The 25,245-nt window shown below is 38.4% G+C and overlaps 1 protein-coding gene across 2 annotated transcripts in view; it reads left to right on the forward strand.

Moving 5' to 3' along the window:
- The window catches only part of Stpg2 (sperm tail PG-rich repeat containing 2), a 467,029-nt gene that overhangs the window by 159,981 nt on the left and 281,803 nt on the right, over positions 1 to 25,245 (forward strand). For both annotated transcript variants that reach the window (XM_042280009.2, XM_076575061.1), the window contains exon 11: positions 14,374 to 14,533. In XM_042280009.2, the coding sequence (XP_042135943.1) occupies positions 14,374 to 14,533 (160 nt within the window). The remainder of the gene's footprint in view (positions 1 to 14,373; positions 14,534 to 25,245) is intronic.

Consider the following 25,245-nt stretch of genomic DNA (forward strand, 5'->3'; position numbering starts at 1 on the left):
AGAGATAAATATATAAAAGAGCCATGTAATTATGTAAATTAGTATTTAAAAAATAAAAATGTACAACTTTAGAAAACAGTTTTGTTATTGCTTCTTAATTGGAAAATTGACATTATTACCATTCAGATTTATTTTTGAGAATTATGTAATAATTTGTCATTTTGCTGTTTTTTGTGATGATTAACTCTTTCTCAGTCCCTATATACATTCTCATGGATCTTTCATGTATGTAGGATTTCTTAAAGTGTCTTCTACGGTGCTGGCTTATGGATATGGATTTCCGCAGCTTCTGTTTTCCATGGAAGGATGCACTTATTCTTCAATTACAAATAATTATATTTTTCAGCATAGTAATATAGGCTTATAGCTGCTTGATCTTCCAGGGACTGAAGTTCACCATTCCATGCCTTCCTGGCTTTCAGAATTTCTGCTAAGGAATTTGCTGTTTTGATAGATTTTTCTTTTATGTCTCACTTGGAATTTTTGTTCTAGAACTTTCATTATTCTTTCTTCTTTATGTGCGGAGTTTTTACTGTAATATGATGTGGGAAATTCCTTTCTAATATTTTTGTCATACTAAAGACCTTGTATATATCAATATCTTCCTCTTTCTCATTACTTGATTTTTTTATTTATTTTTTGCTATTTCCTTATTAGCTCATACCTCTTTATTTTTCTACAGCCATCTTTGATACATTCTGGTCTTTTAATGGTAATTCACTGATCTTGTATGTTCTGCTCACACTTTCTTTTTTCTTTATTCTTGTCTGAATACTTTAATTTGTGTCCCTTTTCTTCAAGCCCTAATAATTTGTCATGTATTTATTCTAGCAGGTTAATGAGGTTTTCAATTGGATTTGAACTTTCACTTCCAAAAATTCAAATGGATTTTTTAAGCTCTCCTATTTATTGGATTTCTCTTTCATATTCTGCATTGTCTTCCTGATTTCACTCAAGTTCTTTTGTGTAGGGAAGGGGCCATGCACACATTTGTGTGTGGTCATGTGTGGGCTAGAGGTTTCTCTGTCTTTCTCAATCACTGCTTTATTTTTTGAGATAGAGTTTTTCATTGAACTTGGAGCACATCAATTTGGCTAGGCTGGCTGACCAATGAGTTTCATGAATCTGCTTGTTTCCTGACACCTCCCACCCCAGTGCTAGGGTTATAGAATGTGCCATGTGGCCCAGCCTTTACATAGGTGCTGGTGAACTGAGCTTAGGTTCTCATGGATGGGCAGAAGGCACTTTACCAGCTAAGCCTTCACCCCAGCCTGCACCTGCTCCAATATCAATTTGTACTCTTTTAATTCATTTAGGAATTCTGTTTCCTGAAAAGCAAACAGAAGTGGAATGGGGTACTCATTTTGCTCTCATATGGCCATTGTAAGGGTGAACCTCATTAGCTTGGCTGATAGAAGATAGGAAGGTCTCGGGCATTGGTGCTATTAGCCCTGGAGTGGAGTCTCTTAGATGTTGAGGATGGTGCTAAAAACTTTCAGGTGTCATATTTTGTTAATAACTAAACCGAAAAAGTGATTAATGTACTCATTGGAAGAGAGACCTAAGAGAGTTTCTGAAAATGTACCAAAGAGATAATCAGTTGTAAATGCAGTAGAAACATTAGGAGAAAAGACAGGGAATTTCAAGCCTATTTAAAAGGAATTCTGCAGGCTGTTCATTGACAGAATTTGTGAAAGAAAATAGGGAGAAATTTTTCCCCCTCAATGTAAATGAAAATATGAATCCTCCAATTCAAGGAGCTGAAACAAATTTTCAGGAAGATGAGCAGGAAATACATTGAGATGCGTGCACCAAAGGAAAAGTAGGTTATCAAAAAAAAAAAAAGCAGTGGAGACAAAAGAGTGTGCATAGTTTTAGGGAAAAAACACTATAAAGTTTAAGCAGGAATTATTTTATTATTAGTTAGCTGTTTATGCCAATGTTAACTGGATCAATAAACACTTGTCTGCAGTTCAAGAATACATAGAAAGCAGTACTTGGTCACCTGGCCTCCACAGGAAGTGTTTCTGCTTTTGTGCACTTAGGAATTTACCTTGGGATGAGAAGTTGCAACTATAAGCTACTGGCCCCAGAGCCCCTCTGCTGCTTCGTGATTAGGAAGCTGCATGCCTGAGTTGTTTTCTTTTGCTGAAGCTGTCAATTTGACTCATACTGCCTTGAATATATTTTCTCCAGCAAAGAATTCCTCATGCCCAGCCTCCCCTTACACATAACTCTGTTCCACATCCAGACTTACACAAATGCATTTGAATAACAAAAACAAATCATCCTTGGATCACTAGCAGTGACAGTTTTCATGAAAAATAGTTTTCAGCTTTATAGTTTCTAAAATACAGAAAGGCAGAGTAGAAGGAAGTTGAAAAACATGCAAATGAGGTAACCCATAGTCTCTGCCGTACATATCAAAGAATAATTCTCTTAACAGCATCATTTCAGTACCAAACATGAGCCACAAGACAGTGAGACAATGCCCACAGAGTGCTGTTCTGAAAACAGATATTCAGAAGTATGGAACTTACTCTTAATAGATCTGAGGAGCTACTGAACAATGCACTTTGCTAACTTCATGTGTATTGAACACATAAGGAAGAGTAACAAGCAATGACAATGGACTGCCTTTAACAAAGACATACCACTATCATCATAAGAAACTTCATAAGTTAACATCATAAGTTAACTTCAAAATATACGCACAGGTGGAGGTCAGAGGACAGCTTGTGCTCCCCTTCACCTTGGTATGGTTTCCAGGATTGAACTTGGGTTGTCAGGCTGTGCAGTCAGCACCTTTACTGCCCAAACCATCTCAGCAGCCCTGAATTCCAGAATCTAAAACACTATCCCTGTGGACTCCTTCTGGCTTTCAGATAATAGTATTTTGTGGATTTTATAATCACATTTCTCCAGAGTGCAGGGACACCACCATCTGCCATCACTGCATCCTTACTCAGGAAAATGGAAACAGGATTGTACTTCTTCTACATTTCTTCCCAGTACCTCATGGCCACCTATAATATTTTTATACTTTCAAATCTCTTCTTGTCCATAATTGTAAGAATTAAGCTGTAAAACTTTATGTGACAATAGATTTTCCATGGATATTTCATTCAGTTACTTAAAGCATACTATACTATATTAATGATTGTAAACCCATTTTAAGTGGTTTGCTTAAAATGGTTTGAACCATTCTGAAAGCCAGACTCAAGATATATGAACTATTAATGGGTGTGATGCTTCTCATCTTGTGAGCAATATTCCATTTGTCACAGATTTCTAAAATGTTTCCTAACAGTGCTGATCCAAATTTCTGGATCTGTGACCATAATGAAACACCACTGCCTTGGTTAAATTATAACACAAATTGATTTTAAAAATTATTTATTTTAAAATTTCCTATGATTTACATAACTTTCTCCCTTCCCCCAGCTCCTCCTGTGTTTATTCATGCTGCTGTCTCTTCAATTCATGGCCATGCCCATTGTCTATTTTCCTTTAATTATTATTGTTATATATACACACACAATTATATAGTGATGAGCTAAATGTACAATTTCACAATAGAGTGTATACTCCTATGTGTATACCCCAAGTACATATCCCTGCATGTATATTTCTATTTGTATATCTCTATGTGTATATACCTATGTGTATATCCCTATGCACATATTATTCCTTGATTAGAGAGTTGTTCAGTTTCCATGAGTTTGTAGGCTTTCTGTTGTTTCTGTTTTTGAAAACTAGCTTTAATCTGTGGTGGTCTGATAAGATACAGAGAGTTTTCAATTTTCTTATATCTCTTGAGATTTGCTTTGTGGCCAAGTAAGTGTTCAATTTTGGAGAAGGTTCTGTGAGGTGCTGAGAAGAAGGTATATTCTTTTGTGTTTGGATGAAACGTTCTGTAGATATCTGTTAATAATGTTATTAAGTTTCATTATCTCCATGTGTCATTTCCATCTGAATGACCTTTCCGTTGATGAGAGTAGGATGTTGAAGAGAAGACGACTGTCCCTGAATATAGTGATCAATGATTTTTAACCAGTAAGCAAATGCATGAGTTAATGAATGAATCTATGGTAACATCTCACATGTTTAGCCTTGTTCCTGAGTCCCCCATGATAGCAGGCCACTAAGTCTTGAAAGCACTTTACACAAATACAGTACATAGCTGCTTTGGCTGTAAGCAATCCTATATTGGATATATGTTCAGTTTCTCTTTTCCCTAATAAGGTTCCTATTTTCAACACAGGTTAATACAATGTTGACTCCATCAGCTAAGGAAAAAAAAACTGAAGACATCCATTGAGATTTCCCTCAGGGATTAAACTCTGAAGAAAAATTATACTGTGTCTCTAGGTAGTGAAATCTGACTATTTCACTGAATATTTGATGTGAGATCAATTTTCTCCTCTTTGATATCAAAAAGTAGACTTTTATTTTTAATGACAACATTTTTGTAACATTGGTTTTATAGAAAAGCATGAACAAAAGTGACCCGTATAGACTTTTTTCTCACATACACTAATCCTACTGAGCAAGAAATTAAAGCAGTTATCACCAATAAGAAGTTTTATTTTTCCAGTGTTTTCTTTTAGTTCAGTTACTTCTTTTATAACATTGAATGTGATAGGAAGAAAGTGACAATGAAAAGGACATAATTATCTCAGAACTGGTTGGACATATGCAGACACTAAAATAATCCTGATAAATTTAGATATAAATTTTGAGTGTGATTTGCGAGTAATGTATGGATTTGAATATCCAAGCTTAATATTCATTAGCTGTGGAGAAAATATTTACCAGTAAGATGTCAGAAATTTGTTATGTTCAAACTTTTGAACTCAAATGAGCCTTACTTTTATGTACTCTTGTCCAGGAAAGCAAGAGATAATTTTATATGAAATACTATAGAACTGTAAATCAAAAGTATATATTTATAGAAATAGGTTAATTTAAGATATGGGATCTAGCTAGCAAGAAGTCTGCATGGCCATAGTTTAAAAATAATATAAGCCTGTATGTGTTTATTTGGGTCTGAGCAGCTGCGGACCAGGCGGGACACAGCAAAACTTTCAGCTGCACAGAAGCCTTTTAGTCTCTCGCTATTAATGTGTGGGATTCGATGTATAATTTAAGCTTTAGTAATGTTTCCTTTACAGATGTGGGTACCCTTGAATTTTGCATGTAGATGTTCAGAATTGAAATGCCATCTTGGTGGACTTTTTCCTTTGATGAGTATGAAGTGTCCTTCTCCATCTCTTTTTAAAAAAAATTTGGTTGGAAATAGACATAGATGTTGTTAGATATTAGAATCACTACACCAACTTGCTTCTTGGTTCCATTTGCATGGAAAATTTTTTCCAACTGTTTACTCTGAGGTAGTGTCTGTCTTTGATGTTGAAGTATGTTTCTTGTATTCAGCAGAAGGTTGGATCCAGTGATTGTTAATTCTTGTTATTTTTTATTCTGGTGGTAGTAGTGGTTGTGTGTATGTCTGTGTGTGTGTGTGTGAGAGAGAGAGAGATAGAGATAGAGAGAGAGAGAGAGGAAGATAGATAGAGAGAGATAGAGAGATAGAGAGAGATAGAGAGAGAGAGTTTCCTTCATTTGATTTTGCTCATGTGAGATTATTTATTTCCTGTGTTTATATGGGTGTAGTTTAGCTCCCTAGGTTGGAATTTTCCTTCTAGTACCTTCTGTATGTCTGGGTTTGTAGACAGATTCTATCTAAATTTGACTTGGTCATGGGATATCTTATTTTCTCTGTCTATGGTGATTGAAAAATTTCTGTGGTATAGTAGTCTGGACTGATATCTATTGTCTCTTAGAGTCTGCAAGATATCTGTCCAAGCCCTTCTGACATTTAGAGTCTTTATTGGGAAGGTGGGTGTAATTCTAATAGGTCTGCCTTTATATGTTACTTGACTTTTTCCCCATGCAGCTTTTCTTTCTTTGTTGTGTACATTTAGTGTTTCAATTATTATGTGGTGGGGGAACTTTATTTTCTGGTCCAAACTATTTGGTGTTCTATAAGCATCTTCTATCTTTATAGACATCTCTTTTTTTAGACTAGGAAAATTTTCTTCTATGATTTTGTTGAAGATACTTCCTGGGCCTTTGAGCTGGGAATCTTCTCCTTTGATTCCTATTATCCTTACATTTGGTCTTTTCATAGTGCCCCAGATTTCCTGGATGTTTTGTGTCAGGAACTTTTTAGATTTAACATTTTCTTTGACTGCTATATCAATTTCTTCTATTATATTTTCTGTGTTTGAGATTCTCTCTTCCATATCTTTTATCCTATTAGTGATGCTTACATCTATGGTTCCTGCTCATGTACCTAGATTTTTATTTCCAAGATTCCCTCAGTTGTGTTTTCTTTACTGCTTCTATTTTCATTTTCAGGTCTTTAACAGTTTTTTTTTTAATTTTCTTCAATTTTTTTCTTGGCTCTTTTTCAGGGATTTATTCATTTCTTCCAATTGTTTGTTTGTATTTTCCTGGATTTCCTTAAGGGATTAATTCAGTTCCTTCTTAAGGTCCTTAAATATTTACATAAAGTTGGTGTTAAGGTCTTTTTCTTGTGCTTCTGTTGTGTTGGAATATTCAGTGTAGTTGGTTGGTTTTACTCTTTACTCTTTGGGGGGCCTGCCATCATGCTCCCAAATAAATACATGGGGATTTATTCTTTCTTATGAATACTTGGCCTCAGCTTGGCTTATTTCTAGCCAGCTTTTCTAAACTTAAGTTATCCTGTCTGTCTTTTGTCTCTGGGCTTTTATCTTTCTTCAATATACCTTTCTTTACATCTTACTTTCTGACTGGCTGTGTAGTTGGGTGGCTGGCCTCGTTTTCCTCTTCTCCTTTTCCTTTTCTCACTCCTCAATATTTTCTTCCCAGATTTCTCCTATTTATTTCCTCTGCCTGCTAGCCTCACCTATCCTTTCTCCTGACTATTGGCTATTCAGCTCTTTATTTGACCAATCAGGTATTTTAGACAGGCAAAATAACACAGCTTCACAGAGTTAAACAAATGCATCATTAAAGAATGCAACACATCTTTGCATCATTAAACAAATATTCCACAGCATAAGTGAATGTAACACATCTTAAAATAATATTCCACAACAATGTAGGCCTTGTTGGTTCTGGTGGTGATATATTGTTTTGGCTATTGTTGCCTGTGTTCTTAGTTGGCCTCTAGACACCTGTTTGTGGGATAATAAAAGGTTTAGGTACCAATTTCTGAATTTGTCTTTGTTGGATGGGTGTGTTGTTCCTTGGTTTCTATTTCCTCACTGGTCTTCTAGTCAGTGTGTCCCGGGCTTCTTCCAGTCTGTTTGCTTTCTGGTAAGTCCGTTTGCTCTCTGAAAGAGCAGGGCATCTCTGTCCAAGTTGGATGCTGGGAAAAGGCAACTAGGAGGGCATGGGACTGGTGATAGGGTGTAGGGATGGTGAGATACTGAAAGAGTCGGAGAGTTTGGAGAGCGAGCAGCCTACCTGGACTTCTCCTAGTTTGCTTAGTCTCTGACAGTGGGAAGACTCTGCCCCAATTGAAGGTCGGGGTAAGGCAACTAGGAGGGTCTGCAACTGTAGGATATGGTGGGGGGAATGCCAAAATAGTGAGATAGTTGGGGAGTTTATATGGGAGAAAGAAAATGAAAGGCTGGGTTTTTTTGTTTCTGTTTTTGTTTTTGTTTTGTTTTTTCCTTTTCTTTTCATGTTAACAAGGTCAGGGCCATATTAGAAAGGCTAGTTTTATATTGTTAGGTCTGGTCAAATAAGGAATCACCACTGCAAAAAGGTGAAGAAGAGCAGAGTGTTGGATTGTTGTGGGTAAAGGAGGCAATAAAGTTTATTTTGAGATGAAAAGTTGGAATGTCCAGCAGTTGGAAATTTGTGGCTGAAATGCCATGATAGAGAAACCAGGTGGAATCAGCTCTTCCTATGACATCAGTTCTGCCTATGACACTTTTTTTGTTTCTTCCTCAGGATTATGTGTCATGTGATAGCACATAGTTCTAGTTCCTCTAATAAAACAGAATCGTTACATAAGCTACTGTCTCATGTGTCAAGAGAGCATGCACAATAAAGCTAGGATTTTCTGTTTTTATCTATTGGCTATCATTAACAATGCAATTGCATTTGTCTTTAAGTATTTTTTGTCTTCAAAAGTAAGACTTAGTGTTTTCAAATTCATATATCTCCACAGGTGTATGTTTACAATGATGAATATTAGAGATGCTGAAAAAAAAGCAAGGACAACATGCTCTTAATTACAATCTGCAGTGTGTTTAACAAAGATGATCTGATTATCATCTGAATGTCTTCTCTCTAAAGCCTCAATTAAGCAATGTGGATAAGTGTACTGGAAATTGCTTTAATCAAAGCTTTCTGCATATTCAAACAACTTCACTGTATTATGACCTACACTGTAAAGATTTTGATTGAAAGCTTTGGTTGAAAGCTTGAAGTCTTCTTAAGTCACTTCACAAGTATGACAAATATTTTGTCAAATAATTTCTTAGTGACTTTTATGGTTATATATTTGAGATACTTAAGATGAAATCTTAGGCTAAAATCTTAGACTATTTTAATATACACTCTTAGCCATGAAATAATAACTAGAATGAATTACGTATTAACCCAAAGCATAAAGTCACTTTTAGTGTAAATCATAGTGAGTGACTTTTAAAGATAAAATATGTTATGGATAATAGCTATCCCTAGAAACAGAAATAGAATGACATGTATCATATAACTCGAAAGAATTAGTTCTTTAACTGCCTAGCACTTTACCTCATGTATGGCATGAGTGTTGCTGCATGGTTTTGATATTAAGTGTGTGCAGGCTTTTCCCCTAGTAACAGTCAACTCCTCCCTTAGTCATTACTCTGTTACTGTGAAGCCATACAATGGCCATGGCAACTCTTTAAAGGAGAACATTTAATTGTGTCTGGCTTACAGTTTCAGAAGTTTAGTTCATTATGTTCACAGCAGGAAGCATGGCCGCACACAGGCAGACATGGTGCTGGAGAGGTAGTTGAGAGTTCAACATCTGGATCAGCAGGCAGCAGAAAGAGGGAGAGACATTGTGCCTGGCTCGAGCATTTGAAACTCCCAAACCCACCCCAGCCACACCTCCTAACCACTGTCAAGTAATGCAATACCTTAATGATCAAGCATTCAAATATAGAAGTCTATGATGGCCATTTTTACGCAAGCCACTCAAACTCCTAAGCAAGTGCTCCAGATCCCACACTCTACCTTTTAGACCCCACATCTCTCATCTCTCCTCTCCCTCAGTCCTTCCACTTTCCTCTCTATACTTTCCAGCTGGCATCTAAAGATCTTTCTCTTCTCTACATCAGCCCTTCAGATATTTTCAGCTTTACTTTTTAGTTCTCTTCCCCATTATATTCAAAACATGGCAATCCATCTTGATAAAGAAGTTAGTATCTGTCTGAATTAGAGTTTCAATTGTTGGGATAAAAGAACATGACCAAAAGCAACTTGGGGAGGAAAGGGTTTATTTCATCTTGTAGCTTGTTGTCCATCATCCAGGAAAGTCAGTGCAGGAACTAAAGGCAGGAACCTGGAAACAGGAACTGAAGCAGAGGTCATAGAGGGGTACTACTTGCTCATGGCTTGTTCAGTCTGTCTTCTTATAGAATCCAGGACCAGCTGCCCAGGGGAGCATGACCCACAATGGGTTGGGCACCCCCATATTGATCAGTAATTAAGAAAATGCATCTTAGATTTGCCTACAGGCTACTTTTATGCAGGTATTTTTCTCAGTTGAGAGTTCCTCTTTGGAAATGACTCTAGCTTGTGTCAAGGTGACATAAACTAGCCAGCACAGAATCTATTTGGCCCTTGCAATAGTGTGGATCCTCAGAACCACTTATCTGCAGGAGAACTGTCCACCTTTCAGAGCTCAGTCCTTTTCCCACTTGCTGCATTTTTCACATGCTCCATAGTAAGCTTCAGCTGTGGTTTTAGCTTCCCTAGTTTTTATTCCTCTATTCTAATCTATGTGGCCTTGAAAAGCTCTGTTAATTCCACTTTCCCTTAGACCAATCCTTCCAACTCTTGACAAACCCATTCTTTGGACCTTGCTGAGAACTAGTAAATGCCCACAGGGAAGCAAACGACCTGAAATCTTGGTTGGCTCAGGAAGTGCTCCTCCTCTTCTTGAGTTTGGTGCATAAAATCCCCCTGCCTTTACAGCTCTCCCATAGCCTTAAAACTAGGATTACCGTGTTACCAAGTTGATACATCAGTAACAGTGTTGAGATAAAAATCAATTTAGAAATAAATAGTCTCTATCAGTATTACTCAAAGATTAAATTTACCAGAACAATCTCATTTTAGTTGCAAATGCAGGACTCCACTCACAGGTAAAGTGAAGATTAACGTAACTGTACCAGGAAGTAAACTCACAAGTAAAGATGCATTTACTACATTTCCTGATTAGATAGGTGCAGTTTAAAGGTTGGGATCCCACAGGCGGTTCCATAGTGCTCCATTTCAGGAGAAAACAGTAAACAGCCTAAGTAACAAACGTCAAGAATGAAAAGCTTTCTTTCCATCTGGCAGCTGCCATCAAATGTGCTGAAATGGCTGATACAAGTATATTCAGGAGCTATGGAGAAAGAAACAGTCCTGTGGGGTGCACTTTCCATCGAGAGTTCCCTCTGGGCTCTGCTCCACTCAGCCTGGAAACTCTTCAAGGCTGGACTACAAGGCCAAGAGAGGTTGTATAACATAAGGATGGTTATGCATCCTGGTGGCCGGTTTCTCAGCGTGCAACTTGTCGTAAGCTTGTCCATCATGATGTTAACCAGCTAAATTTTCCCAAAACCATTTCAGTCCATTTCAGAGAAGAGAGACAGACACTGCTGTGGGATTCTGAGGGTCTTGAATTCTTACTGGGTTAATGAGGATTCCACATGTATACTTTTTTGAGGTTATCTTCGAGAATTTATTTTATAAAGCTCCCAGAAGAAATCCTGGATCACAAGAGCAGTCCACAAGCACAGGTAGATATAGATCAATACGATACTAAAACTCAAGTCCAACTTTTGTTTCCAGTTTGTTACAGTGTGAGACAAATCATGGGTCAGATGTTCACTTGAGTCTTTAGCTGGGCTGAGGGTGTTAACAGTTAAGTCAGTGCTGGTAACCACAGTTTGGCAAGATTAGAATCCAAGTACACTTTCATATGGCTAGGGTCAGAACATACAGGAAATTTCATATGTCAAAGTGTAACTGCAGTTTTCTCTAGTCCCACCCATGCCTGTAGCCGCTCAGACCCATAAAAACACATAGATGCTTATATTAATTAAAACTGTATGGCCTAATGGCTCAGGCTTCTTGCTAGCTAGATCTTACACTTAAATTAACCACTAATTCTTTTTTATGTTTATCCACGTGGCTTGGCACCTTTTCCCAGTTCTGCCTTCACATCTTGCTTCCTCTGTGTCCGGCTGGTGACTCCCCACTCAGTCTTCCTGTTCCCAGAATTCTCCTCTCTCTTTGTCCCGCCAATATGTCCTGCCTGGCTACTGGCCAATCAGCACTTTATTTATTAACCAATCAGAGCAACACATTGACAGCATTCTGAGCGATATCCGCAGCATCAAATCACATCAAACACTGGAATTAGAAAATTCTGATTTTAGATGACATCAGGAAAGTGAGCAAATTTAACAGTTCTGAATATGAGGAATTTCCCAAAGGTTTTCACCTAGAGAGTATTGAATGAGGTCACAGAGTTTGTGAAATCATTTGAACTGAGTGCTAACAGGTTGACTCTCCTACCTGCGAGCTGATTGGAACCAGTGAGTTTGTTTATCTTCCTGGGATTGAATTATGTGTCCTTTGTTTGATTGTGTGTTAACATATTGGAGGGTTTTCCTATCAGTGTCCAGCCAGCATTTCTGTCTGATATGGGCATGGGTATCACTGAGGGTTTCATCAGGACCATCCCAGTGAAGGTGATGACAGTGATGTAGTGGTGCCAGCAGACCCCAGCATGCTATCTAAGAATCCTACAGACATTAACTGGACCAGTGTTTGGTGGGGTCCTTGACTTCCAGACAAGGAGATCAGGTACATTCAACGTATACTTTATTTTGTCAGACCTCTTAAATCTCTCTTTTGCTCTCTCATTTCTGCTTCTGCCTGTTGTCCCTGGGAAGAGTTCCTACAAGTTCTGTTGATCTTCTCACTAGAATAAAATGTTAATGTTCTCTGTTTCTTTGAAAGACTAGCATTTAAGCCTATGACCTAGATTTGTGTCCCAGTTTTAAAAGAAAATGAGATCAGGAAAATGAGAATCAGATATTTTTAGCTTTTGTGTTGGGAAGGAAATTCTGCTGATATATGAATAGGGTTCAAATAGTGGGCATGGTGGTGAGTTTTAACGATCAATTTGACACAATCTGGAATCACATGGGGAGAAAGACTCACTAAGGAATTGTATGGATTGGGATTGCCTGTTGTGTGTGTGTGTGAGGGAATTTCTTAGTTGAGTTAATTGAAACAGGAAGACTCACCCTTAATGTGTCCTGGGATGGACCCTGGACTCAGTGGAAAGGAGAGAGTAAGCTGAACTCTGGCAATCATGCATATATTTAATCTGTCTCTCTTCTTGACTATGGATGTGACTAGTTGTCTCAAGTTCCCGAAATGACTTCCCAGCAATGATGCGAGTTACCTGGACTGTAAGCTAAAAACAAAACAAAACAAAAAGACAAAACAACAGCAACAACAACAACAACAACAAAAAAAAAAAAAAACAAAAACCAAAAGATTATAAGAGAGTGAGGATGTTCCTATCTACAAGGCACTCTTTTCCAGCCATGGTGCTAAACTCATTCAGGATACTAAATACTGGAATAACTTACATTCTTGCTACTAGACAGAGTTCTATCTCAGTCATACAAAGCATCATTTTGGGATAGTGACTTAGCAGTTATTACCTTGTTCAGTTAAAATGCAAACTAAAGTAAATAAGATAAGTCAGGTTAATAAGCAAGTAGGGAGTAAGTTTTCAGGTAAGCATAACTAGTTTTTTTTTTTTCCTCTGTGGAAAACACACCAACAACTTCTCTACTAGCCTAAACCCTGATTGTTTAGTCTTGTGTTTGAACTTGCATTGAATTAGGTTTTTCTAGAATGGTAAGATGCATTAACGTTCCTGTACAGTCAGGTACCAGTCTTTGACTTTTGTGGACTGTTTTGTCCTTGTACTCACCCTATGATTTATATAGCTATTTTCACTTTATGAAAAAGAGACAGAGGATCACAAAGTTGAGTTGTTAGCTTAAGGCCACACAGCAAGCAAGCAACAGACATTTGAAACACACACTCAAACAAAATACTCCCTTGTATGTCACTAAATCATTAATACTTAAAAAAATTTTAGTATTTTATCATTATTTTTATGTCTATGGATATTTGCTAATATGTATGTCTGTATACCACATACAGGCCTGGTGCCCAGAAAGGCAAGAAGAGGGTGTCAGATACCCTGGAACTGGAGTTAGAGATGGTTGTGAGCCACTGTATGGGTGCTGGGACTTGAACTTCGGTTCTCTGGCAGAGATTCTATTGCTCTTAACCACTGCATCATCTCTCCAGCCCCCAAATGTTTTCGTTTTTAATGCATAAGGCGAATAGATTTCAAAAGTAACACAGCATGCAAAAGAATTTGTGCAGAATTTTAAAAAAAGTTTTCATTGAGATAATTAGGTAATACTTTAAGGCATTAATTATGCACCTAGTACATGACATTTGTATTTTAGTTTAGAATTATTGTTATAATTAATATGTGGTTCATATTGATTAAAATGCAAATGTAACTGCATATCATATAAAGAACAGTAAATGATGAAAGCAGAAGCTTTCCAACTTAATTGGAACCTATTAAAAATGAAAGAAGCAGCCTCATTTTGCAGAACAAGTCAAGTATGCTGGTTCAGAATAGTACGGCAGGGGTGTCTCTGCCGTCTGTGAAGACACATACATACTCGTTGTTCTGAGTCCTGTATGGAATTCAGTGTTCATCATTGAAGTTAAATCTGAGCATTTGATCAGTGTCATAAGGTCTACTCTTTAAAGTATTTTGAACTTAAATTTCATGATTCTCTTTTCCTTACTTTTAGATAATTAGTTATAATTGTATTATAAAGATGATTTGGTGGAATCTATTTTACAATTTCTGTTTGTAATTCAAGACATTTTCATATATTTCTAATGACTGCTTTTGCTGAGGGTGAACATTTATCCAGTATGTAGCTGGATATCTTTCATATAAAATGTGCTTATGCTTATCTTTCACATTTTTTCTAGATGAGTCCACCTCCAGGCAGCTATGATGTTCAGAAATCATATGATATGTCCCAAGTTAAACACAACTATATGCCACCTCGTAGTCTAGTGGCTAAAATAAAACATTCCTCCTTCTTGAGTGGAACTCCTCGGTGCCTGGGGAAAATTGAAGATGGGCCAGGTAAGGCTGACTATTCTTTGGGGCCATGGGGAAGTCATAGTTTCATACCGACTCTTCACAGTGGGGGTAATTAAAGTACATCAACTTTCCCTCCCCAGGAAAACAGGGAATAGAGAAAAATGTGAGACTTTTATTTTCAAATTTGTCTAAGGGCTTGTGTTTCCTAATTATTCCAAAGACTTTTTATCTCTTTTAGTTAAGATAATAAAATGCTGTTTGTGAAAAACCCAGAACTCTGAGCACATAAAAAGTTATTCAGTGAGAAAGGCACTTTTCCCTGAATCGGAAACCAGGATAATACAAGACATACATGCCGGTTATACAAACCAATTGGGTATTTTCAAATATCAAGAAAGCAGTCTCAGTGGTTAGCTTTGTCAACCTACTGGACCGTGAAATGCCTGAGACATTGGTGAAGCATACATGTAGTGTTTTGTGAGTGTTCTCAGACAGGATTCAGGCCCGTCTTGAAGGAGGATGGTGGGCTCTGATGGGCTGTGTGTGGTACTGGGATGAATGAAAATGTAAAAGGAGAATGCCAGGTGAAAACTGGCCTTTCTCTTGCTGTTTCCTGGTCCACTGAGAAGTGCTCTCCATGTACCATGGACAGCAGCTAGTGCTGTGGCCATGTCTTCCCTACCATCGTGAAGTGAGTTGTCCAAACCATAAGCCCAAGTAACTCTTTTCTACCTTAAATTGTTTCTTGTCAGGATTAGGTCAAAGCAGTGAGAGAATTGAGTAGTCTGGCAGCCAATATAAAGATAAATACGTACTTGAAGGTTGAGAGATATAAAAATGATTTTGATTCTAGAAATGGGGACGGATCTGTTATTAGTGGTGTTGGTCTAAAGGTGAAGTAAGAGTAGGGCAGTTAGTCTGCATCCACACAGCGGACCGGACACACGGCAGGGCCAGCGCTCTTCTGCAGTGCCTCTGTTGTCACTGAGTAAGCAACTGATGCTGGATCTCTGGAGAATACGGAGGAAAATAGCCCAGGAGGATTAGGAGACTTTTCCTTTTCCAGAGTGTTCAGTGAAAAACCAGAGACTATCATCTGTCATACAGTGGCAGAGCGTCTAAGATCCACTTCAAGTTGAATTTTAACTGTCTGCCTGCCTGCCTTCTTTCCTTCTGTCCTTTTTCCCTGAGCTTTTGTACTATTGTTACATTGTCAGGTTTCAGCTTTGCTCTAAGTCAAACTTAAAATCATAGCTGGTAGTGGTGATTCTTCCTCACTGATTAGTATGACAAAAGGATCTTTCTTTCTTTTGATCTATATCATCATTAAAGGAGACCCTGCACCGTGGGTTCTTCCTCCCAGACCCTGGATTAAGATTAGGCACAAACCACACCCAAACATCTGTTTTCACAGAGATCCTTTATCAAGTGGGGAGAAAAGTTAAAGTGGCTGCTTTCTGACTCAGGCAGAAAACAGCAGCAAATGACCTTGCAGGTGTAACTTCTAAGAGGAGGTAAAGGGAGTTCTGGGTTAGAATGGGCTCAGATGTGGTGGTAAAGGAGACAGAGGATGAAGGAAAGGGGAAGGGAACAAGGGAAAGGGGGAAGGGATATTTGTTCCACAGGGACAAAGGACTGCATCGGGATAGAGAGGAGACAGACTTGGCACATAAGCGAATGATGGTTTATAAAGGTGAAAGGGGAAAGAACCTCATGTGACTGGACATGTAATTGGACATGTTAATTAGGTGAACCAAAAGGGACTTTTGGTTGCTGGACCTTGGTAGGCATCCTCAGGAGGAGGAAGTGGCCAAATAGGGGAATAGACCTTGGTGGCTAACTTTAGGTATGCAATACAATGGTTTTTAGGAAGGCAAAGAGAATGGGGAGAAGGGCAAGTCATGCCAGAGGCCTGCTCACCAGGCTCTAGCTTGCCAGAGTCCTTTCAATCATCATCAATGTATTTTCTGATTTACTACCTCATTTCTACTTGCAGTTTTTAATAGTTCTAACATTTGCCAGAGACAAGCAGATACAGTTGATACTTTTCAAGAATAACCATCTTACAATAACATATAATAACAGGACTATTTGTCTTGTGTCCCATGTCAGTGCTTGTCTTATGAGCGGTGTCCTTTCATATCACCCACTTGTTAGAAATAAAGTAGTGACAAATTGTGTACTCAGCTTGCCATTTAGCCATTGGTGGTTTTGTTTTACTTTATTAATTTTAGAAAGGATTATTCTTATGTATTTACATAAGTGCCTGTATGTATGTGTATGCACCTGGTGTGTGCATGGTGCCTGTGGAGGCCAGAGAAGGGCATTGCATTCCCTGGAGCTGGAGTTACAGGCAGTTGTAAGCCAATGGAAGTGGTTGCTGGGAACTGAACCCAGGTCCTCTGCAAGAGCAACACATGCTGCTAACTGTTGAGCTCCCTCCCCAACCCCTTGTTTCACTCTAATGTCTCTGGAAAGGGCTTTTTCATGTAAATGTAAAATTCATTATATGTCAAATTATTTTGTAGTACTGTGCTATATATAAAAATGAAACCGTAGGATTCTTTGAGTTTAAGAGTATGGTATACATATTTGTTATTATTTTGAGGGCTTTGCTTTATAGTGTTAAATAATATATAGCATTATCTTTTTTACTTGTAAATAAAATTGAAAATTAAAACCAATTTCTTGGCTTTTTATATATGTATATAAGAATTAAAGAATAGAAGCTGATAAATATATGAATAATCTTATAAGAGTCATAGATTTATAAAATATTTGTCTATTGATTCACATTATGTTGCCATGTTTTTATTTTAAATGGCTGTACAACTTTAACAGGTATGGGAGGATTTTGTCTTAATTACAAAGGAAGTCTTTTTTTGACTGCATATATTTAAGAAAGATAAAACTCATTTTCATTAGTCTAAATTAAACAGGGAGAGAGTATATTTGCAATCAGTATGCTGTATTCCATTAAATGTTGTGTAACCAATAAAAACACATTAGAATCATTTAATGAAGAAATTATTAAATGAGGTGTATCACATTATAAAGCAATCTCCTTTTATTACCCCAAGTTTTAATTCATGGGTATGTAAATGATTTTGTGATTGATCCAACTCAGGTAATGTGAAATTGCTAAGTGGAAAAGTACTTAAATATTACTTTACCTCTTTTATTGACCTGCTTTGGAACATTTAGTGGGGAGAATGCTTAGCCATTTTAAAGAAAAAGTGGGTGGTGAAAACATTGTTGAGAGGACAAAGTTGGAGGCGGATGTATAATTTGCTATCAGTATTCCTCAAGAATAGGCCCGAAGAATGTTTCAAATAAATACAATGTCTGACCCCAAATTCTATTTCTAAGGTTGCCCTAATGGAATTATCAATGGGATGCTCACACTTTCAGCATCAGTGATGACAGCCATCAAATTGAAGTTTAATTTCTTAAATGAAAAGTGGGGTTCAGTTAATCTGAGTATCAACCTTAACAGAGTTGTATAAAAATGTGGAAATGCCTTATATTTTATAAAATTTGGAAATCTTGGCAAAAATGTAGACTTAATTCCTTTGTTCATTCATTTCATTATATTCTGAGAGCTGTGTTCTAGGCCTCGTGATGCAGTAGCAAATCAAGACAAATACCCTTGTTCCTCAGTGCTCGGCGTCACGTGTAATATTCATTGACAAAGTGAATGAACTGGATAGAGAAATGGTTAGAGACAGGGAGGGATGGTGTGGCCAGATAGACACATGGAAACCTGTGGGGAAAGGCGAGAGACACAGAGGGCGGGAGTTTAGTGTGGCATGTGAGTCCCTTTAGGTAATGTTGTGAGAGCAAGTCTCACTGAGAAAATAACCTTTGAGTAACTACCCAAGGCTTATTAGAAAGTTAGTTTTTCTTTTTTTTTCCCATCAATTTAAAAATAGTTTCTCAGGTCAGCAAGATGGCTCAACAGGTCAGAACATTTGCCCAATAAGACTATGGCCGGAGTTTTGTCTCCAGATCCCGTGTACCGGTGGAAGGAAGGAACTGACTTTACACAGTTCTCTCCGACCCTCACTCTGATACTGTAGTGCCCATGGCATGACACTCATGATACACACACTCCCACAGTGAATAAGTTTAAAAGTCATTCTCTCTAGGAGTATGCATTACTTTATAGTAAGTAGAACATTTATTTTTAATTAAAATAATATCTTGAGAAAAAATGAAATACCTAATTTCAAAATAAAATACAAAAAATTTTAATTCTTTTTCTTTTAGGCTTTTTTTGTTTGTTTGCTTGAGACAGGTTTTTGCTATGTAGCCCAGACTCCTTACAAAATCATATACTCTAAAATTGTCCTGGTTAAGCTCCCAGAGTGTCTGAGAAAGGGCAGATGTGCCATTATTCCTGTTTTTTTTTGTTGTCATGACATGGTGCCCAAAGCTGCCTCAGACTGGAGAGGCTCATGGTTTTGTCTCCTCAGTACTGCAATTGGAGGCATGTGTTATCATGCTCTGGATATTTAAAATTAAACAAAAGACTTTTATTACATTTTATTTTTTGATATCATGTGTGTATCTCTGTGTATGTGTGTGTGTGTGTGTGTGTGTGTGTGTGTCTGTGTATATGTATGTGTGTATGTGTGTATATGTGTGTGTGTGTGAGAGAGTGTCTGTGTGTGTGTGTGTGTGTCTGTGTGTGTGTGTGTCTGTGTGTGTGTGTGTATGTGTGTGTGTGTGTCTGTGTCTGTGTGTCTGTGTGTATGTGTGTGTGTGTGTGTCTGTGTATGTGTGTATGTGTGTATGTGTGTGTGTGTGTCTGTGTCTGTGTGTCTGTGTGTATGTGTGTGTGTGTGTGTGTCTGTGTGTCTGTGTGTCTGTGTCTGTGTGTCTGTGTGTCTGTGTCTGTGTGTATGTGTGTGCTCTCACATGCTCTTGCTACAGTGTTCGACTTGCTGGAGTCAGTCTCTCTACCCTTTGGGTCTGTCAGGTTTGATGGCATGTGCTTTTACCGGCTGAGCCATCCCTTTTCATTCCCTGTCTCATCTGTCCACGTCTATCTATCCTATTTTGCCTTCCTAGGGTCATCTATCCCTCCTCCCTAGACCCTTACTCTGTGCCTAACCTCTTTGGTTATATGGATTGTAGCTTTCTTATTGAGAACTAAACAGCTACCATCCACATAATACTCCAATGTGTAGAGGTAACAGATTTTTCATTTTCAGTTTTCCCTCAGTTTGAGTTTTCTCTATTGATTGTATTTCTGCTTTCATGTCTTAAACTGTTTTCTTCATTTCATTCCACTGTTTATATTTTTGTAGAATTCTTTAATGATTTATTCATATCTCTTTAAAGACCTCAAACATATCAACAATAGCGAATTTGAAGTCTTGGTCTTATGTTTCAGTTATATTTCATTTTTTTAATCTTTTTTTATTTTTTTATTTTACAATACTATTCAGTTCTACATAATAGCCACAGATTCCCTTGTTCTCCCCCTTCCTGCCCCCCTCCCCTTCCCCCCAGCCCATCTCCCATTCCCACCTCCTCCAGATCAAGGTCTCCCCTGAGGACTGGGATCGACCTGATAGACTCAGTCCAGGCAGGTCCAGTCCCCTCCTCCCAGATTGAGCCAAGCGTCCCTGCATAAGTCCCAGGTTTCAAACAGCTAACTCATGCAACAAGCCCAGGTACCACTGCCTAGATGCCTCCCAAACAGATCAAGCCAATCGACTGTCTCACCTATTCAGAGGGCCTGATCCAGTTGGGGGCCCCTCAGCCTTTGGTTCATAGTTCATGTGTTTCCATTCATTTGGTTATTTGTCCCTTTGCTTTATCCAACCTTGGTTTCAACAATTCTCGCTCATATAAACCCTCCTCTTTCTCACTAATTAGACTCCCAGCGCTCCACCCGGGGCCTAGCCGTGGATGTCTGCATCCAGATTCCTCAGTCCTTGGATGGGGTTTATGGCACAACTATTAGGGTGTTTGGCCATCCCATCACTAGAGTAGGTCAGTCCCGGCTGTCTCTCGACCATTGCCAGCAGTCTATTGTGGGGGTATCTTTGTGGATTTCTGTGTGTCTCTTTAGCAAAAGAATCCTGTACAATAAAACAACCTCTGGAGGCATCACAATCCCTGACTTCAAGCTCTACTATAGAGCTACAGTAATAAAAACAGCTTGGTATTGGCATAAAAACCGACATGTGGACCAATGGAATCGAATTGAAGACCCTGACATTAACCCACACACCTATGAACATATAATTTTTGACAAAGAAGCCAAAAGTGTACAATGGAAAAAGAAAGCATCTTCAACAAATGGTGCTGGCATAACTGGATATCAACGTGTAGAAGGCTGCAAATAGATGCATATCTGTCACCGTGCACAAAACTTAAGGCCAAGTGGATCAAGGACCTCAACATAAATCCAGCTACTCTGAACCTGCTAGAAGAGAAAGTAGGAAGTAGTCTTGAACGCATTGGCATATATTTATTCTTTCAGGCCTACTGCCATAGGGTTGCTAAGCTCTAGTAGAGACGTACTGTCCTGGATGTTATTTATTGTGTTTTTATGCTGGTGTCCAGGGTTTTGGGTGTGTGATGATTGTAATTCGATGTGTGATACCTGGTTTTGTCTCTGTTGGGTTGGTGTTCCATTCCTTGGTTTTTGTTGCCTTCTCTGGTTCTTAGGAGAATGTGGAGGCTGTGGGTTGCCTAGTAAGGAAAGCCAAGATTCATCCAGGTATGGCCACTGGGGGTCCCAGGTAGAACTTGTTTTTAGGTATTGAGAGCTTACAGGTAGGTCTATGATGAGGACGGTCTGGAATTGGGAAGCTGAGAGGGCCTATAGGAAGGAGAAAAGCTGGGTGTGCAACTGGGATCTGCATAGACCCCCCTCTCTGTAGCAGGTAGTCAGCTACAGAGCTGGAGATCACTGGTGGATTGGAACTGGAGGACAAGAAGGAGTGTGCCTATGGACTGCCAGATTCCCTGGCAGATGTGGTCATCGGGTTTCCAGGAAGTTGCCTGCAGGAGTTAGTGGTTGAGAGAAAGGGATTGGGTGACTGACTGTGGGAGGAGGCCTGTGTGAGTGATCCCTGGCAGTGGGATGGAGGGAAAGAGGAAGGGAAGGCTGCAGCAGGTAGTCTGCTACAGAGATGGGGACAAGACTGGGGGACTGCAATTGGAGGAGAGGAGGGAGAGTGGAAGATTTCTTGGCCAGCGTTATAGTCTCAAATGTTTGAATGAAGAAAAAACTTGAAATTTAAAGTATAATTTCTATTAGAAATTCACTGTTTAACTGAGTGATTATCACTGTAGTACAATACATGTAAGATAATATTCATTGCTTAAACCTATCAGGTACTGACTGACTTTACTGGGCAAGTATAGATTATTTCTCAGGAAGATAACGTTGTGATTTCTGCATTGGATTCTAAAGGAAATTATTTTAAGGAACAAATATAATTTATCCTAGAAGTTAATTGAACATATTCCACAAAGCTAGTCTTTTTTCACTCTTTTAATAAACATAAGTAATACCTTTGATATAAAAATCACTGTAGTGTGAAAACTAATTATTTCTTCTATTTTCTCAGTGACATGCAATATTCTAGTTCCCAAAGTATCATAAAGCTTGTCCAAATGCAGCGCACACTGAGTGCTGTTAACAGGTTGCGGTAAACATGGAGTGGTTTTCATTTGTTTGTTTGTTTGTTTTTTCCTTCTATAGCTTCCAGGAATGTTTCTGAGCTGCTGAATGCATGGTAATTCTGGCATAAGGAAAAACAATTATGAGACTCAATTTTTGGATTATGTTTATTTTTTTGTTTTTTAGGTACCTTTGAATTTTAAATACTTTCTTTTTATACACATGATTGATTTTGTTAATAAGCATAGATTATAGATAGAATTAACCACATTATTAATTACATGCAGGTTACTGATTTTTTAAAAAAATATTTTTCAGAGAACATATTTTGATCATATTCTTACCCTTTCCCAAACTCCTCCCAGATCTTCTCCACTCTCTACCCACCCAACTTCATATTCTTTCTCTTCAAAAAAATAAAACACCAAAAGCTAAGGGGAAAACCAATCAACCAACCAACCAACCACCCACCCAACCAACCAGTCAGCCAAGCCAACCAGTCATCCATCCATCCATCCATCCATCTATCCATCCATCCAAACACACAAATAAGAGCACATACAGAGTAACATGGGGTCTGTTTTATGTTGGCAAACTACTCCAGAGAGTAAGGCCTGCCCTGGATTGTGGTTGATGTACCCAATAAATACCATTCTGCTGAAGAAAATTGATTGTCCCTCTCCCAGAAGCTATTGATTGCAAATAACTTTTCATTTAGGTTGGTATTTGTACTCACTTGCCCTTTTTTTATTTTATAATTTAATTTAATTTTACATATCAGCCACAGATCACCTTTTCCCTTGTCCCCTCCACCACCACCTTTCCCCCAGCTCACCCGCCATTCCCATCTCCTCCAGGACAAAAACTCCCCTGAGGATTGAGTTCAACCTGGTAGATTCAGTCCAGGCAGGTCCAGTGCCCTCCTTCCAGGCTTGGCCAAGTGTTCCTAGATAAGCCCCAGGTTTCAAATAGGACCTGGTCCCACTGCCTGGATTGCCCTTCTTACACTAGGATTTTGTCTGGCTTGAACCTGTGGAGGACTTGTGTGTAGCAGTGTAGTACAAATTGTTAGGTCTTATTAATAAAATCAAACCTGGAGCCAGGTATTGGGGTGAATGCTGGAAGATCAGAGAAGCTGAACAAGCCACAGCTACCTCACCTTGCCAATTCCTCAGCTGATCCTGTTTCCTCAGACTGGAAGCTTCTGAGTCCTCATCCAAATGGATCTCGGCTGAACTGTTGCTCAAAAGCCTAAAACCTTAACCAGCTTTAGTTCCTGGTCCTCATGTCTTATATGCCTTTCTGCTCCTGCCATCACTTCCTGGGATTAAAGGCTCTTGTTACCACGCCTGGCTGCTTCCAGTGTGGCCTTGAATTCACAAAGATCCAGATGGATCTCTGCCTCTGGAATGCTAGGATTAAAGGTGTGTGCCACCATTTTCTGGCCTCTATATCTAGTGGCTGTTCTGTTCTCTGACCCCAGCTAAGTTTATTAGGGTGCACAATATTTTGGGCAATACAATATCACCACACTTGTGCATGCTGTTACAGTCTCTGTGAATTCATTTGTGCATCAGTCCTGTTGTGTCTGGAAGATGCTCTTTCCTTGGGGTCATCTACCACCTCTGGTTCTTATAATTTTTCCACTTCTTCTTCAGTGTAGATCCACAAGTCTTGAGTAAAGGAGTGTGATAGACATCCCATTTTGGCTGAGTGGTCCAAAGTCTTTCACTCTCTGCACATTGTCCAGTTGTGTGTTTCTATGTTAATTACCCCCTACTGCTAGAAGAAGCTTTGGTGAGGGTTGAGTGATAGATATAACAATATATCATTAGGTTTTGTTTTTTATTTCTATGCCCATTTAGCAGAATATTAGTAGTAAGTTTCATCTAGGGCCCATAAAATAGTCTCAGGTTCATTGCTTCATTAACAGTGTCAGATATGAGTTCCATCTCATGGATTATGCCTTAAATCAAATTAAAAAGTGGTTGGTACTCCCATAAAATTTGTGCTACTATTGCACCAGTGCTGGGTATATCTTGCAAGACTGTCACTATTGCAGCTTGCAGCGTTTGTAGGTGGGTAAGGTTGATGATTACTTTTTGCTGTTGTGAGGACCAGCATTCAGCAGCTCAGGAATTGAGGGGGAGCCACTGAGTCGACAAACAAATTACTCATTTTGACTTTCCTATCTGAGGGAGTAAAACTTAATTCTCTGGGGCTGGTGAGCAGGGCAAAACTTAACTCTCTGGGGCCACCAAAAAAGGGAAACACACACACACACACACACACACACACACACACACACCCTTCTTTAGGGTGTTTCTATCATCTCTCTCTCATCTCTTTCTTTTCTTACCTCTATCCAGATATATCCCCCTGGGTCTCTCTTGATGTCTTCCTTCCAACTAATTTTATTTTTTCCCTTACAGCTTATATACCCAAGCAACCTTTCAAACAATATAAAAATTAAAATGTGGTTACATTCTATTTTTCAAGTGAATGATTACAATGAATACAAGTAAAAAATGACATGTTTTCCATTTCCCTTAAATGATTAAACGTTTTATGTATTACAGGTGAAAAACAAACTATTCCCAAGAACCCATATACATTCATGTCCAAGCAACTTGTTATAGATTAACAGAGTGTAAGTAAGTGATGTATTTTTCTCAGCCAGTTCTTTTACTGGCAGGTTGCATTTTTATGGTTACAAAGAAAGGATCATTTAATTTATTATTTATTTTAAAAGATAATCTTATGAGAAAATCGTAAAAGAATCACAAATCAATACTTTCATATATGAAAAACAATCAGTCAACTCTACTTTAAATCCTCAAGGTGCATACCCACTCATCAACAGTTTTTTATATCAGGAAGCTGAGAACAGAAAGGGTACAAAGAATTAATCATCACCTTTGATCACCAATCCATCCTAACAAGAAAGGTACATCAGCCAGCAATAGCCAGACTGCATTGTTCCTGTTCTCTGACCTCAACAAGTCTCTTGTTCAGCTATTAAAAATGTATCTTTCTAAACTTTAAATCGTTCCCCAAGATTTTCTACCTCAAAGCCATTAACAGAAGCATCTTAATGTAATCTTAAATC

This window comes from Peromyscus maniculatus, chromosome 6 (assembly GCF_049852395.1).
Source record: "Peromyscus maniculatus bairdii isolate BWxNUB_F1_BW_parent chromosome 6, HU_Pman_BW_mat_3.1, whole genome shotgun sequence".
Classification (NCBI taxonomy): domain Eukaryota; kingdom Metazoa; phylum Chordata; class Mammalia; order Rodentia; family Cricetidae; genus Peromyscus; species Peromyscus maniculatus.